At 38.8% G+C, this 12,205-nt stretch overlaps 1 protein-coding gene across 4 annotated transcripts in view; it reads left to right on the top strand.

Moving 5' to 3' along the window:
• Positions 1 to 863: 863 nt before the first annotated feature.
• Positions 864 to 12,205, top strand: part of LOC144657233 (uncharacterized) — a 39,419-nt gene continuing 28,077 nt past the window's right edge. Inside the window, exons 1-9 of one of the 4 annotated variants that reach the window (XM_078517544.1) lie at positions 864 to 957; positions 1,546 to 1,646; positions 2,407 to 3,024; positions 3,497 to 3,704; positions 4,442 to 5,793; positions 6,486 to 6,620; positions 6,849 to 6,985; positions 7,531 to 7,693; positions 8,311 to 8,631. In XM_078517544.1, the coding sequence (XP_078373670.1) occupies positions 956 to 957; positions 1,546 to 1,646; positions 2,407 to 3,024; positions 3,497 to 3,704; positions 4,442 to 5,793; positions 6,486 to 6,620; positions 6,849 to 6,985; positions 7,531 to 7,693; positions 8,311 to 8,489 (2,895 nt within the window). In that variant the 5' untranslated portion in view covers positions 864 to 955 and the 3' untranslated portion in view covers positions 8,490 to 8,631. Of the gene's footprint in view, positions 1,018 to 1,228; positions 1,647 to 2,406; positions 3,025 to 3,478; positions 3,705 to 4,441; positions 5,794 to 6,485; positions 6,621 to 6,848; positions 6,986 to 7,530; positions 7,694 to 8,310 lie in introns of those variants that run through there. The other 3 variants (XM_078517541.1, XM_078517543.1, XM_078517542.1) reach the window with 3 other exon arrangements.

The following is a 12,205-nucleotide window of genomic DNA, read 5'->3' as shown; positions in this document are numbered from 1 at the left end:
ATCCATCAGGGTTTATCTTCATCAACATTTTATTCAAAATTTTCACCTCGACGATAACAATCAAATAAACATTAGCAATACTGTAATGGCGAGAAATCCACGTATCATGAAAAACACATCTCCTTTTAGTAAGTCTTTAAACAGTAATACAGAGTTTTATTGGATATGTACCGCGTTAACTAACGTCTTAAATTTAAATCTCAAAATATCAAGAAGCCGGTGGGCTGATTTAGAGATTAGCCCACTTTACATGTCTATTATACATGTACATGAAAAGCTCCGCTAAACCTGCTTTTATAAGGATATTCTCTAGTGAAACCCAGCAAGACCCATTTTAGGTGGATAAAAAGCGGCTGCGCGTTCCAAATATATTTTTTGTACAATGGGAAATCCAACTTTTGAAGTCATTTTTGAATTTATAATTAACAACACGAAGTTTAACTTAAGCTTGACAGCAGAAAAAAAACATACATATATTGCATTTCAAAAATTGACAATTTTCCGTTTAAGCAGTCGTTTATTTTAACAACAACATCAATAAGCCTTTTAAAGTAGTTAGAAGTTACACCGGATGCTTTAATTGTTGATATATTTCAAAAAAACTTGTTACCTTATAGGTTGATGCTCCATGCGGTCAAAATTTAGAAATAAACAAATAGATGTTGTAAGATTGATTTCCATAACACAACAACCAAGCTCCAATTGCGCGCATTCATGTTTTAAAAATACGAAATTATATTGAGGTACATTTTTAAAATTACCATGGTAGGAGGTTTTTGGCCAGTGTAAGAAGTCAGTTGATCGCCCGTTTTTTTAATTATATATTTTAACACCGCTGTGACTTTAAATTCAACATAAACATTTGTTTGCAAATTGCACTGCAAATTTATTCGACAGGGTTTTATGAGAAGCTGCTTTTGAACCTGGATGATTGTTAAATGTGCTCAAAGCGAGGATGTAAGTAGTGATTTCAAGATAACACCTTCTCAACGCCTGTCTCAACGCTTAACTTACAAGGTGTGTGTGTGTGTGTGTGTGTGTGACCAAGTTTATACATAAGTCAAGTACTGTTATGGTTAGTTCTGTTGTGTAACCGATATAAATTAATTTGCTACACCTCTTTATTGCGAAGGTTGGAAAACTGAAGATAAATTGGCGCTGGTAGGCTTTTTCCCTGAACCAAAGTGGCTATCATCACAAAAGTTTCTAAAATAGAAATTGGTTACGCCACATAAACTGGTAAAGAAAGAGAAATTTTGTTATGGTATATTTCGATATTAAATATTAGCTCTTTGTTCTTTCTAACACAAACAATGCAACTATAAACGTTCAAATTTTTAATTAGTGTTTCCACACCGGTATTAACAGCTGCTTATTGATCACTGCGCACGATAGTACATAAAGAGAACAAAAGGAAAAAATCGAAAAACAGAGAACATTTTGTCAGAACGTTTTTTTTTTCTGAGGCGCAGATCTGAGCTTTCTGTAAATAGACCAGGTCTGTAAACGCCGCCAACTCTTTGCTCTACGGACTTCATTTTTCAGGTGTTTGCCAAAAATGCTGTTCAGATTTCTTCATCGCCTGACATTTATATCATGTCTTCTTACGGTTTGTTGGTGGAAGGGAAATGAAGGCCAAACCACAGGTAATTCAGTGTAGCGAAACTAGTAATCACTATTCAGCATTTCCTGCGCCCCGCAGTTCAGTCGCATATAACTTACTTGCCGTGTTAAATTATACAACTGTAACAGATTATATATATAGCACTGACTTGTTACATTTCCTTTCTTCAAAACTGCGTTGTGTACCTTGCAACATAGCGTTTAAAATTCTCTGTTAATAAAAGCCATATTTTTGAAAAATTCGAAGTAATCATTTCAGACCATTTTTATTGTTTTGTCGCATTATGCAAATTTGAGACCAACCTGGTAGTCAATCTGTTATTTTTGCAAGGAATCCCAATGACATATTGCTCTATTGCTCGGGTAAAGAAAAGGTAAATTAGCAGTGGCGGATTCTTTTTCACTTTTTGCCCCGTGTCTTTTTGGCCTTTATAACTAATTAAAATTATTTATTACCATTTGTTTGAATTTTCATCACAGTGCTCATTTGATCTCAAAAACTCATTGCATGTAGCTAGTCTTTGTTTGTTTTCAGTGGTCTGTTTCATCAGTTTTATTTGCCCTGTTTGTACTAGCTGTTTATCCGCCGAACATTCATGTGATTTATTTTTGACAAAACCGATTTATTAAACGTTTTCATCAGAGTGCACATTTACTTGCCTGCAGCCTTAGTTTATAATTTTTCAGTCAGTAGCCTGTTTGATTTGACATATAATTCATCCGTCAAAAATTACTTTTTCCGACATAATTGATTTATTTCCTTCTCGTCCTCTTCTTAACCAGATTACCAGCCTCCAACTTTACCTCTTGGCGGTCCGCTGCAGCCTCCGTCAACTAACGGTCCGCCCCCACCTCCTCCACCCTCCTCCGATGGACATCCACCATCCGGTCCACCAACCGGGCCTCCAACTGGGCCACCGACAGGATCCACAGCCGGACCAACAACCTGGCCACCAATCGGGCCACCGACCGGTCCACCAGTAGGGCCACCAACTGGGCCACCAGTAGGGCCACCATCCGGTCCACCAACCGGGCCTCCAACTGGGCCAACAGACTGGCCACCAACCTTGCCACCAGGAGGACCACCAACTGGGCCACCAGTAGGGCCACCAACCGGTCCACCAACCGGGCCTCCAACTGGGTCAACAGACTGGCCACCAACCTTGCCACCAGGAGGACCACCAACGGGGCCACCAGTCGGGCCGCCAACAGGGGCTCCATCTCCTTCGTCTCCAGGACCTGATGGATCCCCACCATCGTCTTCTCCTGGCGGCGAAACAACCACCACTGCCACTTTCAGTGCATCCACAACTGTTCCTTCCCCAACTGGTCCTCCTCTTGACTCATTTTTCTTGCGTTCTTTGCGGCATAAGTGCAACCCAGATGTACCCCCAAACGATGGTAAGATTGCTTTTTCTTATGTAAAAACCATCAATTTATTTGCAGTTTAATTAAAAGGCCATTTTGGTGGTTGTTTACCGAGGGAAGAGCAGTAAGAAACATTGAAGCAACTTCTAAAATGTGACTCAATAATTTGAAAAAATAAGGAATATCTTGACGAATCTAAACGTCTCTTGCCCCGTAACGTATTTTATTTGTTTATGGGAAGTAAAGTTACAATCAATCTAGAGAGTTGAAGATTGTGGTGAATTATTGACCTCAAATTAATGGTTTTTTTTTTAGCAAGCATAAGTCCAACGACTGGTATTTGAATAGAACTCAAATCAACTATCCTACAAAATTTAGCTTTGGTCGATAAGACATTTAATATTTCCTATAGTGCATTTTCTAGTTTTCATATGCAGAACGGAAGGGTTACACCATTTACAATGTTATACGATTAAGTAAACTTTAGTATCTCTTTTTCAATTAGACCCTCCAAGACCCCAGTGGGATGAGCAAGTCCGTCGTTTTTTACACCTCTTGTACGTGAGTGCTGACTTTTCTAAATACAGTTGCACCAATCGGTGTGGAGCGCAACAAAGAAACGCTTCAGTGGGTTTACCTTTTGACTTGCCAAGATGTTATTGTGATGACCTCTGTGATGACTTTGGTGACTGTTGTTTTGACTTCGACGCATTGTAAGTGTCGATTTTTGGTGTACTGTGCTCTTTATTATTAAATGCTAGCCACACGATACGAGTAACAACGATTTAGCTACGTGAACCTTTATTAAAAATGATTTGTGATTCACATGTATCAGAATCTGAATAAGAAAGTATTTTTTATATCATGTTAATTTTTTAAAATGATTTTCAATGAAATTTCAAATCTGAACGTTTTTTGGTTTAGATAAAAAGATTAAGGCGATGAGCTTGTGACAAGATTTGACAATACTACTTGTTATGCAACTTGTCTTCTGTGAGTTGAAGTTTGCCAGTTTTCGACTCAGAAACATTAAGAATATTGAAAGTCGACCCTTGTTCTACAGGTAAATTTTAAACCCGAACGTTTGTTCGAGTTCATAACAAGCTGGACAACTTCCTAATTTACAAGTGATTTGACAAGGCTATTGTCAGGCAACAGGTCTGCTGTGAGTTGAAGTTTGCCAGTTGTCGATAGAAACCTTATGGAATTTCGACACTCTGTCGTTCTACAGAAACATTTCCGGCATAAAAAAGTCAAAGAAGATAAATCAAAAGCTGAAACATTCGCCCCAGTTTGTTGTCGGCTGATAATCCTTTTGATTTTCTATTTGCGAAAAGTTTCTCAGTGAAAATTCCACAAATAAACGAATTAATCTATAACCTGTCTACATAAGCAACCGACAATATTCTATACATCAATTCTGTTTTTTCTTTCATGTTTCATGACTCAGATGCAGAAAACGTATTAGTCTTGGGGCCAGCGCTCTCACGTCGAATGAAACCTGCTTTGCACTAAAGAACGGAATAGTTCAACCAGTGTACACTGGTTACGCAGTTTGGAACAAGTGCCCGCAGAAGTGGACTGAAGAAAACGTCAGACAAAAATGTCAGGAAGAAGAGTCAAGTGACTTTTTGACGAATCTACCAGTCTTCGACAAAGACAGCCATGTGACGTATAAAAATGTATTTTGCGCAAGGTGTAATGGTGTAGTTAATACGACATACTGGAAGCTGCAGTTCGATTGCCAGAAGTGGTTTAATCTGACAGATGTCAATTTAGGCGATAGTCTGGCTCTTTTGTTTCAAAACTGTTCGGTTGATATAAAACCGGAACAACACCAGCTGAACTTTCTGAAACGATGCATTCCTCGGTTTCAAGACTGCCGCAACATCAGCCAAGAAAGAAACGAGTCTTATTGTCAAACAGAATGTCTGAGGTACGCTTTCCCAGTCTGCATAAACGATTACCAAAAGACACGATTTCGAAACCCACTGTGTGCTTTGTGCAATGGTTTTGAGCCAAATGATCTGGAATCTGAATGCCAATCTGGAAGTGGTGGGGATTCACCTCCCCTTACTATCCTCTTTGATTTTAGTTCCACATCTAAGTACAGTGTTGAGGTAAATGACAGGAAAGAGAATGTGGTTAAAACAACTACAAAAGAGTTGTCGTGTTCCATTGATGAGGTGTACGATCCCTATGCTGGGAGTTGTAAAACGATCGTCTCAACCGAACCACAAACTGCAGGTCACGGGAAGGAGAACAAAACAGGGGAAGTTGCAGGAAACAGGACAGGATTACTTCCGAACTGTACGTTCATAGCGTTTAATAAAACAGACTATGTTCAACTATCTAACGACACCATCTACTTGAAGGTTCACAACAACATATATAACAATACTACATACAAGATTCTAGACGATAGATTACTGCTGTGCGTGAACTTTTCAAGAAATTTTTCAAGAACAGAAAAAGCAGGCGGCAGCGAACATGTGATCTCAAAAACACCAGCATCTCTTCAACTCCTTTCTTCAATCGGTTGTATAGTGTCTGTGGTTTCTCTAGTTCTTCTACTGATTACATACATCCTGTTTCCTGAACTCCGTAATTTACCCGGAAAGATCATAATAAACTTGGCATTGTCTCTATTGCTGTACCAAAGCGTCTTCTTTTCAGCGGTTAAAAATGAGGATAGAGATACATGCCTGGCAATTGCAGTTCTTCTTCATTACTTTGTTCTCTCTTCCTTTACGTGGATGAACGTAATGGCTTACGATGTGCATCGGATTTTCACTGCTTCAGGTGGGTTGAACAATACTTAATATTTATCAGTCACGTGCAAGCGCGAAGTGATAACATGGCATTATTAATAATGACATATATTGTAAAAAATGTTGTGGTTAATGACATATATTGACATACACCTAATTGCAATAGGTTGTCATGAAAGTAAACGGAAAAAGTCAAAGGAATAATGCGCATGCATGAATATTGTCATGGCCTCAAAGCTTCAAAACGAATATCAATCCAGCAAGTGGACTAAAGTGCAGGTAACTCGTGAACTGTCTACAGTTAACACCATTCTTTTTTACCTTTTTCTTGACAACGTTATTGTATTAGGTGTATTATTGACATATATATGACATATATTGGCTGAAATATGTACCCCATCTGTCACTTAAAAGAGCTTTCTTCCTTTTCTGCCTGTCCATGCTAATTATTTTTAGTAGAAACTCAGCTGTGTTCTATTGGTCCGCGATCTGATTGGTTCTCCCACTGATTTCTTTCGCCGATGCAGTCGCGCGCTCCGTGCTCTTTGCGGTAATTTTCTTGATTTTTGTCTTCGTGCACTTGTTTTTAGACTGCAATCCGTTGAGTTCTACTACTACTCCCTCGTTTCTTGGCGATAGTCAACTCGGCTGCCCTCGTTGACTATTTGCTCATGAAACCGGGCTCGTAGTCTAATTGTTAAATATTTTTTAAACATTTTATAGGAGGTGTGGGAAATCGACACGGAGGTTTTAGCAAACGTCTCTTGCAGTACTGCCTGTATGCCTGGGGAGCTCCTGTCATTGTCGTCATGGTCTGTGTTGCAATTGATTATGTCAAGAAAGGATCTATCGGATATGGTAAGCGCTTTTTGAGTATAATTTAACACGGATCGATCCCGTAAAGCACAAAAGAAAATGTCACCTTTAATGTTCAATTCCTGGCTGTCACATCTAAAACGAAAGACGATTCTATTATTATTTATGACATTACACCGTACTGTAGAACATAGTGACAAAATGAACAATCTTATTTCAAAAGACATAATCATATAGTTTTGCGTTTTATTTCTTTGTTAAAATAAACAGGGCAAGGACAAGAGGAATGTTTCATATCTCAGCTACAAGCCCTTCTTTATTCGTTTGTTTTGCCTGTTGCACTGATGTTGATCTTCAATTTGTTTGCATTGGGACATACCGTGATTCATATCGTCAAAACTCGTAAGGTAAGGAAAAAACTGACTGACTGACTGAATGAATGACTGCCTGACTTATAGACTGACTGATAGATTAATTGACTGACTGACTGACTGACTGACTGACTGACTGACTGACTGACTGACTGACTGACTGACTGACTGACTGAGTGACTGACCGACCGACCGACTGACTGACTAAACGACCGACCGACTCATGCAGGTTAATTGTCAGGTTGAAATACAATCAAAAGCCACCTTTGAAAACAGCCAGTAAGAAGTGGCAGAACAATAGTAAAACGGCACGCTATAGTATCTTCACTTTTGTTGATTTGTTTTGTTCTTTCGTTGTTAGTTTTTCAAACTGTCTAAAGGTCTCATTTTTTTTACCATTCGGCTGAAAGTATAGCTTGGTAATTAAACATTTGTTCGATTAAAAAAGTGCAGTAGTTTATAAGGTTACCCGCAGTTGTGACTAAAGTTAACAGTGTAAAAAACGAACTGATCAGGTGATGGATGCCAAGAATAACAGAGTGGCCTTATCTTTACTAAACTACAATATATTCTTTCTTCAGAGAACCCAACAAGTAACCAATCAGAATCACGGTACAAGCGCAGCTGTGATTTGTGTTAAAATGGCCTCAGTGATGGGCGTCACATGGATTCTTGGAATTGCTGCAAACTTGAAAGCTTTGTCGTTCTTGTGGTACCCGTACGTTGTTTTAAACAGTCTTCAAGGCATGTTCCATTCATTTTTTTTTTTCATTTTATGCGAGACAGGCAATAAAGTTAGACTTAAGGTGTATGACATTTCCTTTGTCCTCTGTCTCGACCATGTATCATTACCCTTGGGGTGGGGTGGGGTGGCGAGTCTAATCTCTATCTTGAAGTAATGTGATTAACGCTAGGATTGCATGCGCCTTAACTTCTGCCATTTGTACTGGTTGTTGTTAAAGTCATGCAGCAGTAGAGTTTATAGTCAAAACTTGCTTTGGTTAATTTATCATCATCATCATCATCATCATCATCATCAATTAGCCTTTTTAAGATTGGAAATATTACAGTAATATTACGGTAAAGAAAGGAGACCTCCAAGACCACCAAGCTATGACTATAAGGGGGGGGGGGGGTGGGGGGCCCTCGGTTTCATTTGTTGATTTGTTGTGGATGGACGGCTGGTCAATTGACTCATCTCATGTCATCATCTCTTTTTTCTCGTGCCTGTCGAGCCAGTAATCGATTTGGGATGATTCCAATTTTGGACCCTGGTAAGTATTGTACTGCAACATAACTTATTATCACAATCATTGCTTTATTACATTTGTCCCATTTTTCTTTCTCATTTTTTCATACAGGGTTCTTTATTTTCTTGTCGTTCGCTCTTAACGGAAGAGTATTAGAGTTGTACAGGAGTAAATTGACCGGCATCCTGAGGCATCTGACAATCAAGAAAGAAGCGGATAGTTCAAGAAATTGTAGCCTGCAGTCCACTTGCAACACCGACACTCTTGATACTCAAGATACGCGGCTCTGAATCACAAACAGAACTGTTGTGCAAGCTGTTGCTAGGATACACATTGTATAGTCAAGCATCAGTGACGATGTATGTTGCAGTCCAAAATAGCTTACAACTATTAGTCTCCTAGATAAATCTTTGTTTATAATATTTGCCTCATAAGCATGCGCCTCACTTTCTATCGGCTCACTGAATGAATTCTGTTTGGTCTTGGTCTACTTTCGCTTTTGGCCTGTTTCTTCATCTGTGGCTGGTTTTGCACTTGATTTGTTCAGGTTGGCTCATGCGCTTTTGCCACCAGGAATTTTGTGGTTTTTGCCCTTATTCTCCTTGCTTTCCGCAGTGCTGAGAATTCGTGATATGTTTCACAGTTCTTTTCTGGTCACTTGATGTGCATGTGCCTTCTCCATGTGTCTTATGCTAATGAGGTAATGTCAATGACGTCAGCAAAGATCGCCCTATACGAGAGGAGATGCGTATGATGCCTTTTTCAGTAAATAAATACTACTTGAAGGAGAACGCGACTTTGTATAGAGCAGTTTTCACTTTGTTGTCGAAAGCAATACCCATTTTGCTTGGAATTTGAATTATTACGTTCTTTGATCGGTTTAAAAAAATCCTGCCACCAATCCTAAAACCAATCGTGACTCGCTCGCTCGCACACGCTGTACGTTACAGTAAAAACCAAATTTTTTGGTTTTGCAAACCATTAAATTGCTTTAGTAATATGCAAAACAAGTTTCTGTACACGTTTTATCGAGAATCTTCTTCAAATTACGGTTCGTAGTGAAACAACGCAAACAAATGATTTGCTGTCAGCGAAGGTTCTCGATGAGAACTTGTAGCTAGATGACACACTGTGATTAAGTCGCGTTCTTTTTAAAAACGTAAAAGGCTGGAACTTCTTTAGGCTTCAAATTATAAATAAACGCATGAAATTAATGAGTGCACTCACGATAAAAGAATACATTTTAAAAAGGTTTCGCTCGCACTTTATTTTTAGATGTACAGCATTCCCACATTTTAAAAAGATTGAAACGTTGTAATCTTACAAATGTTAATCAAGTAGTAGTTATGCACAAAGTTTTTAGCAACCTGCTGATCTACACAGTTAAACTTCTAGATATTACATAATGATCGATATCCTAATTTTTCGAAAAATTTGTTTTGATAATGCAGTTTAAGTAGCATGCCTGGAGACTTGCTTGGTGTAGCCGAGTGCATTGACCACTATAAGCAACATTTACACTTTACATTCGAACGTCAATAGGAAAAATTGGTTAGAAAAATCTGGGGTGTTCGACTGAGCGTACGCGTTGTAGTTCGAATTCTCGCGAGGTTCGAAAAATCAAAGGTACGAGAACTCGGGACAGTTATTAGAAGTTTTTCTTTGATTTCCTTCTTTAATAAAAACATTTTTGAAGTTCTTAGGGATAAGTTGTTTAATTTTGTAAAGAAAACGCTTCATTTTGTTTATTAAACAGTACATAAATATTTAATTAAGATGGCCGGGGAAAATGAAAGATTAGTCAGCTTTTCATAATGATCAAAGCCTGCAGAGCAACAGTAGTGACATAATCCACAATGAAACCAGTGACCGGTATATCATTTCTTTTTCTGATTTGGATTCCAATAGACAGTTGCAATGGATTACAACCTGAAGAGGGTAAGTGGTTAAAAAACAAATTTAAACAGGGGATTTTCAGTGCAATTTTTGTCGCGATCTCTACTGCCAGTATAACTGTGTTGCCGCGCTGTTACATACGCTGCAATTTGTCGAGCAACATCGCTCGAATTTCTATAAAATGTAATAAAATGAACGAAAGTTTTTTATCAGAACATGTACACACGTCTTATAAAGAAGGATGTTATTTTTTCGTAATCAACTGTACCTCCGGCGATATCAGGGTGAAATCGCCACCTTATCGCACTGTAAGTAGTTAGCAACTCTATTGCGAGACAAAATTTGTTGCGGAAATTGCGACAAAATTGTACTGAAAACGGGCCAGAGGAAGCACTTAGGAAATAAATGTAATTTCATACGAAATTCTCAAGCAAATTCATAAAGATGAAAGGAGTTAAAAAAGCCGCATACGGCAACGTCCTCGATGGTGATAACCTACGCTGTAGTTAACGTTGCCATTAAGGGTATACGTAATCAGTGTTGTTTTTTGCTGCAGAGGTTGAGTTCCGGCACTTCTTCAAAATTTATTCAGTTTAACGCTGGGCCGGATTTGCCAACGTTCACGTGAATGAGGCCAAAAAACGTGTGGAAATTCACTCAGATATCTTAATTATATGTCAACTTTAATTTCGGAGAGGACAGCGGCAGATCACGCTGAGCGTACAGTAATCAGAAGAAAAAATTTAAGGGCCTGTTAACATGATTCAGGATCCATTCCGGAACGAGTTTATTCTATCCTCTTCTTTATATCTGTTTGCATCATAACGAGACGTTCTGGAATGACATTTCATTCTGGTATCATGTAAGCACAAAATGAATTTTGTTCCGAGATAAAACCGCACCTCATGAAACTGCATACGGAGGCCACAGTTTGAACTCAGAGCGAAAAAAAAACAATAACATTTCCTGTTTAGACCAAAGAAGCAGCCCTATGGTCAATTTGCTCTTTAAGATTGCAAATGTGGCCATTAATGGACACAATAAGCTGTTTGCACGAAACCTGCGCCATCTTTGTTTGTTTTTTTTTTTATCTCGCGCGAAAGGCACGCACGTTTAAACGCCTTAGATTGAGCCGGTCGACGGCTCTGTCATATGAATTCGGAATGAATTTTATTCCGAAACGAGTTTCGTTCCAGAATGACTTTCATTCCGAAACGAAACATGTAAACAGACCGTAACTCACACTGTTATTCTAGAAAATTCTTTACAACAGTTTACATGAGTTTTAATTCGGTATAATTGTACTCGAATTGCTTTCTGCTGTGAAACACCGTTTATAACCGGCTTAATAACCTGTCAAATTTATTTATATATGTAAAAATTTAATATTTATTATTCATGAGACCCTGACATAACCTGAACTTTTTGATTGAGTCAAAGTAATTTTTTACATCGCTTTAAATAATTAAACCAAAAAAATCCTCCCTACTGAGATAAAACTCTTTATGATATAACTTGCCCCCAATAACTAAACCTATTTCATTGCTCCTGAGCCATTATTTGGATTTTATCTTTAGAAAATTGTCGGCAAGTGGAAATGAATCCTCCAATCGAGGATCACACTCTCGTGGGTCACGTGTTCAAGAGTATGTTGATACAAGACTCCAGTGCATGTGAAGTAAACTGTTTCATGGAGGGTGACTGTGTTTCGTTCAATGTCAAACCACTGCAAAACGGAAATCATTTGTGCGAGTTGAGCAATTCCAGTGACGTCGTTCATCCCGAAGACCTTAAAGAGGAACGCGGAGCTAAATATACTTCATTTAAGGTCAGAAAAAACAAAACTCAATAAATCCTGTCTAGCACTAGATATAGCCTGCGTGAGATACTGCCCGGCGAGCATTAAACACATGAACGGGCAGAAGCTTCCCCTGGTCTTCATCGCAGGGCCAGTTGCGCCTGCGAAGTTGACTTTGAAGTTGACATCGTCACGGTAGGCACGTCGGCGCTTCCTCCGACGTGTCAGTAATAAAAATTGTAAATTGTATGAGGACGCCCTCAGCAGGAACAGGCGATACTATTTTCGAACCTCTCCTTATACACTTACACC

This window comes from Oculina patagonica, chromosome 6, assembly GCF_052425735.1.
Source record: "Oculina patagonica isolate OP01 chromosome 6, crgOcupat, whole genome shotgun sequence".
Lineage (NCBI taxonomy): Eukaryota > Metazoa > Cnidaria > Anthozoa > Scleractinia > Oculinidae > Oculina > Oculina patagonica.
The sequence above is the reverse complement of the archived record's forward strand: the minus strand, read 5'-3'. Positions and strand labels throughout refer to the sequence as shown.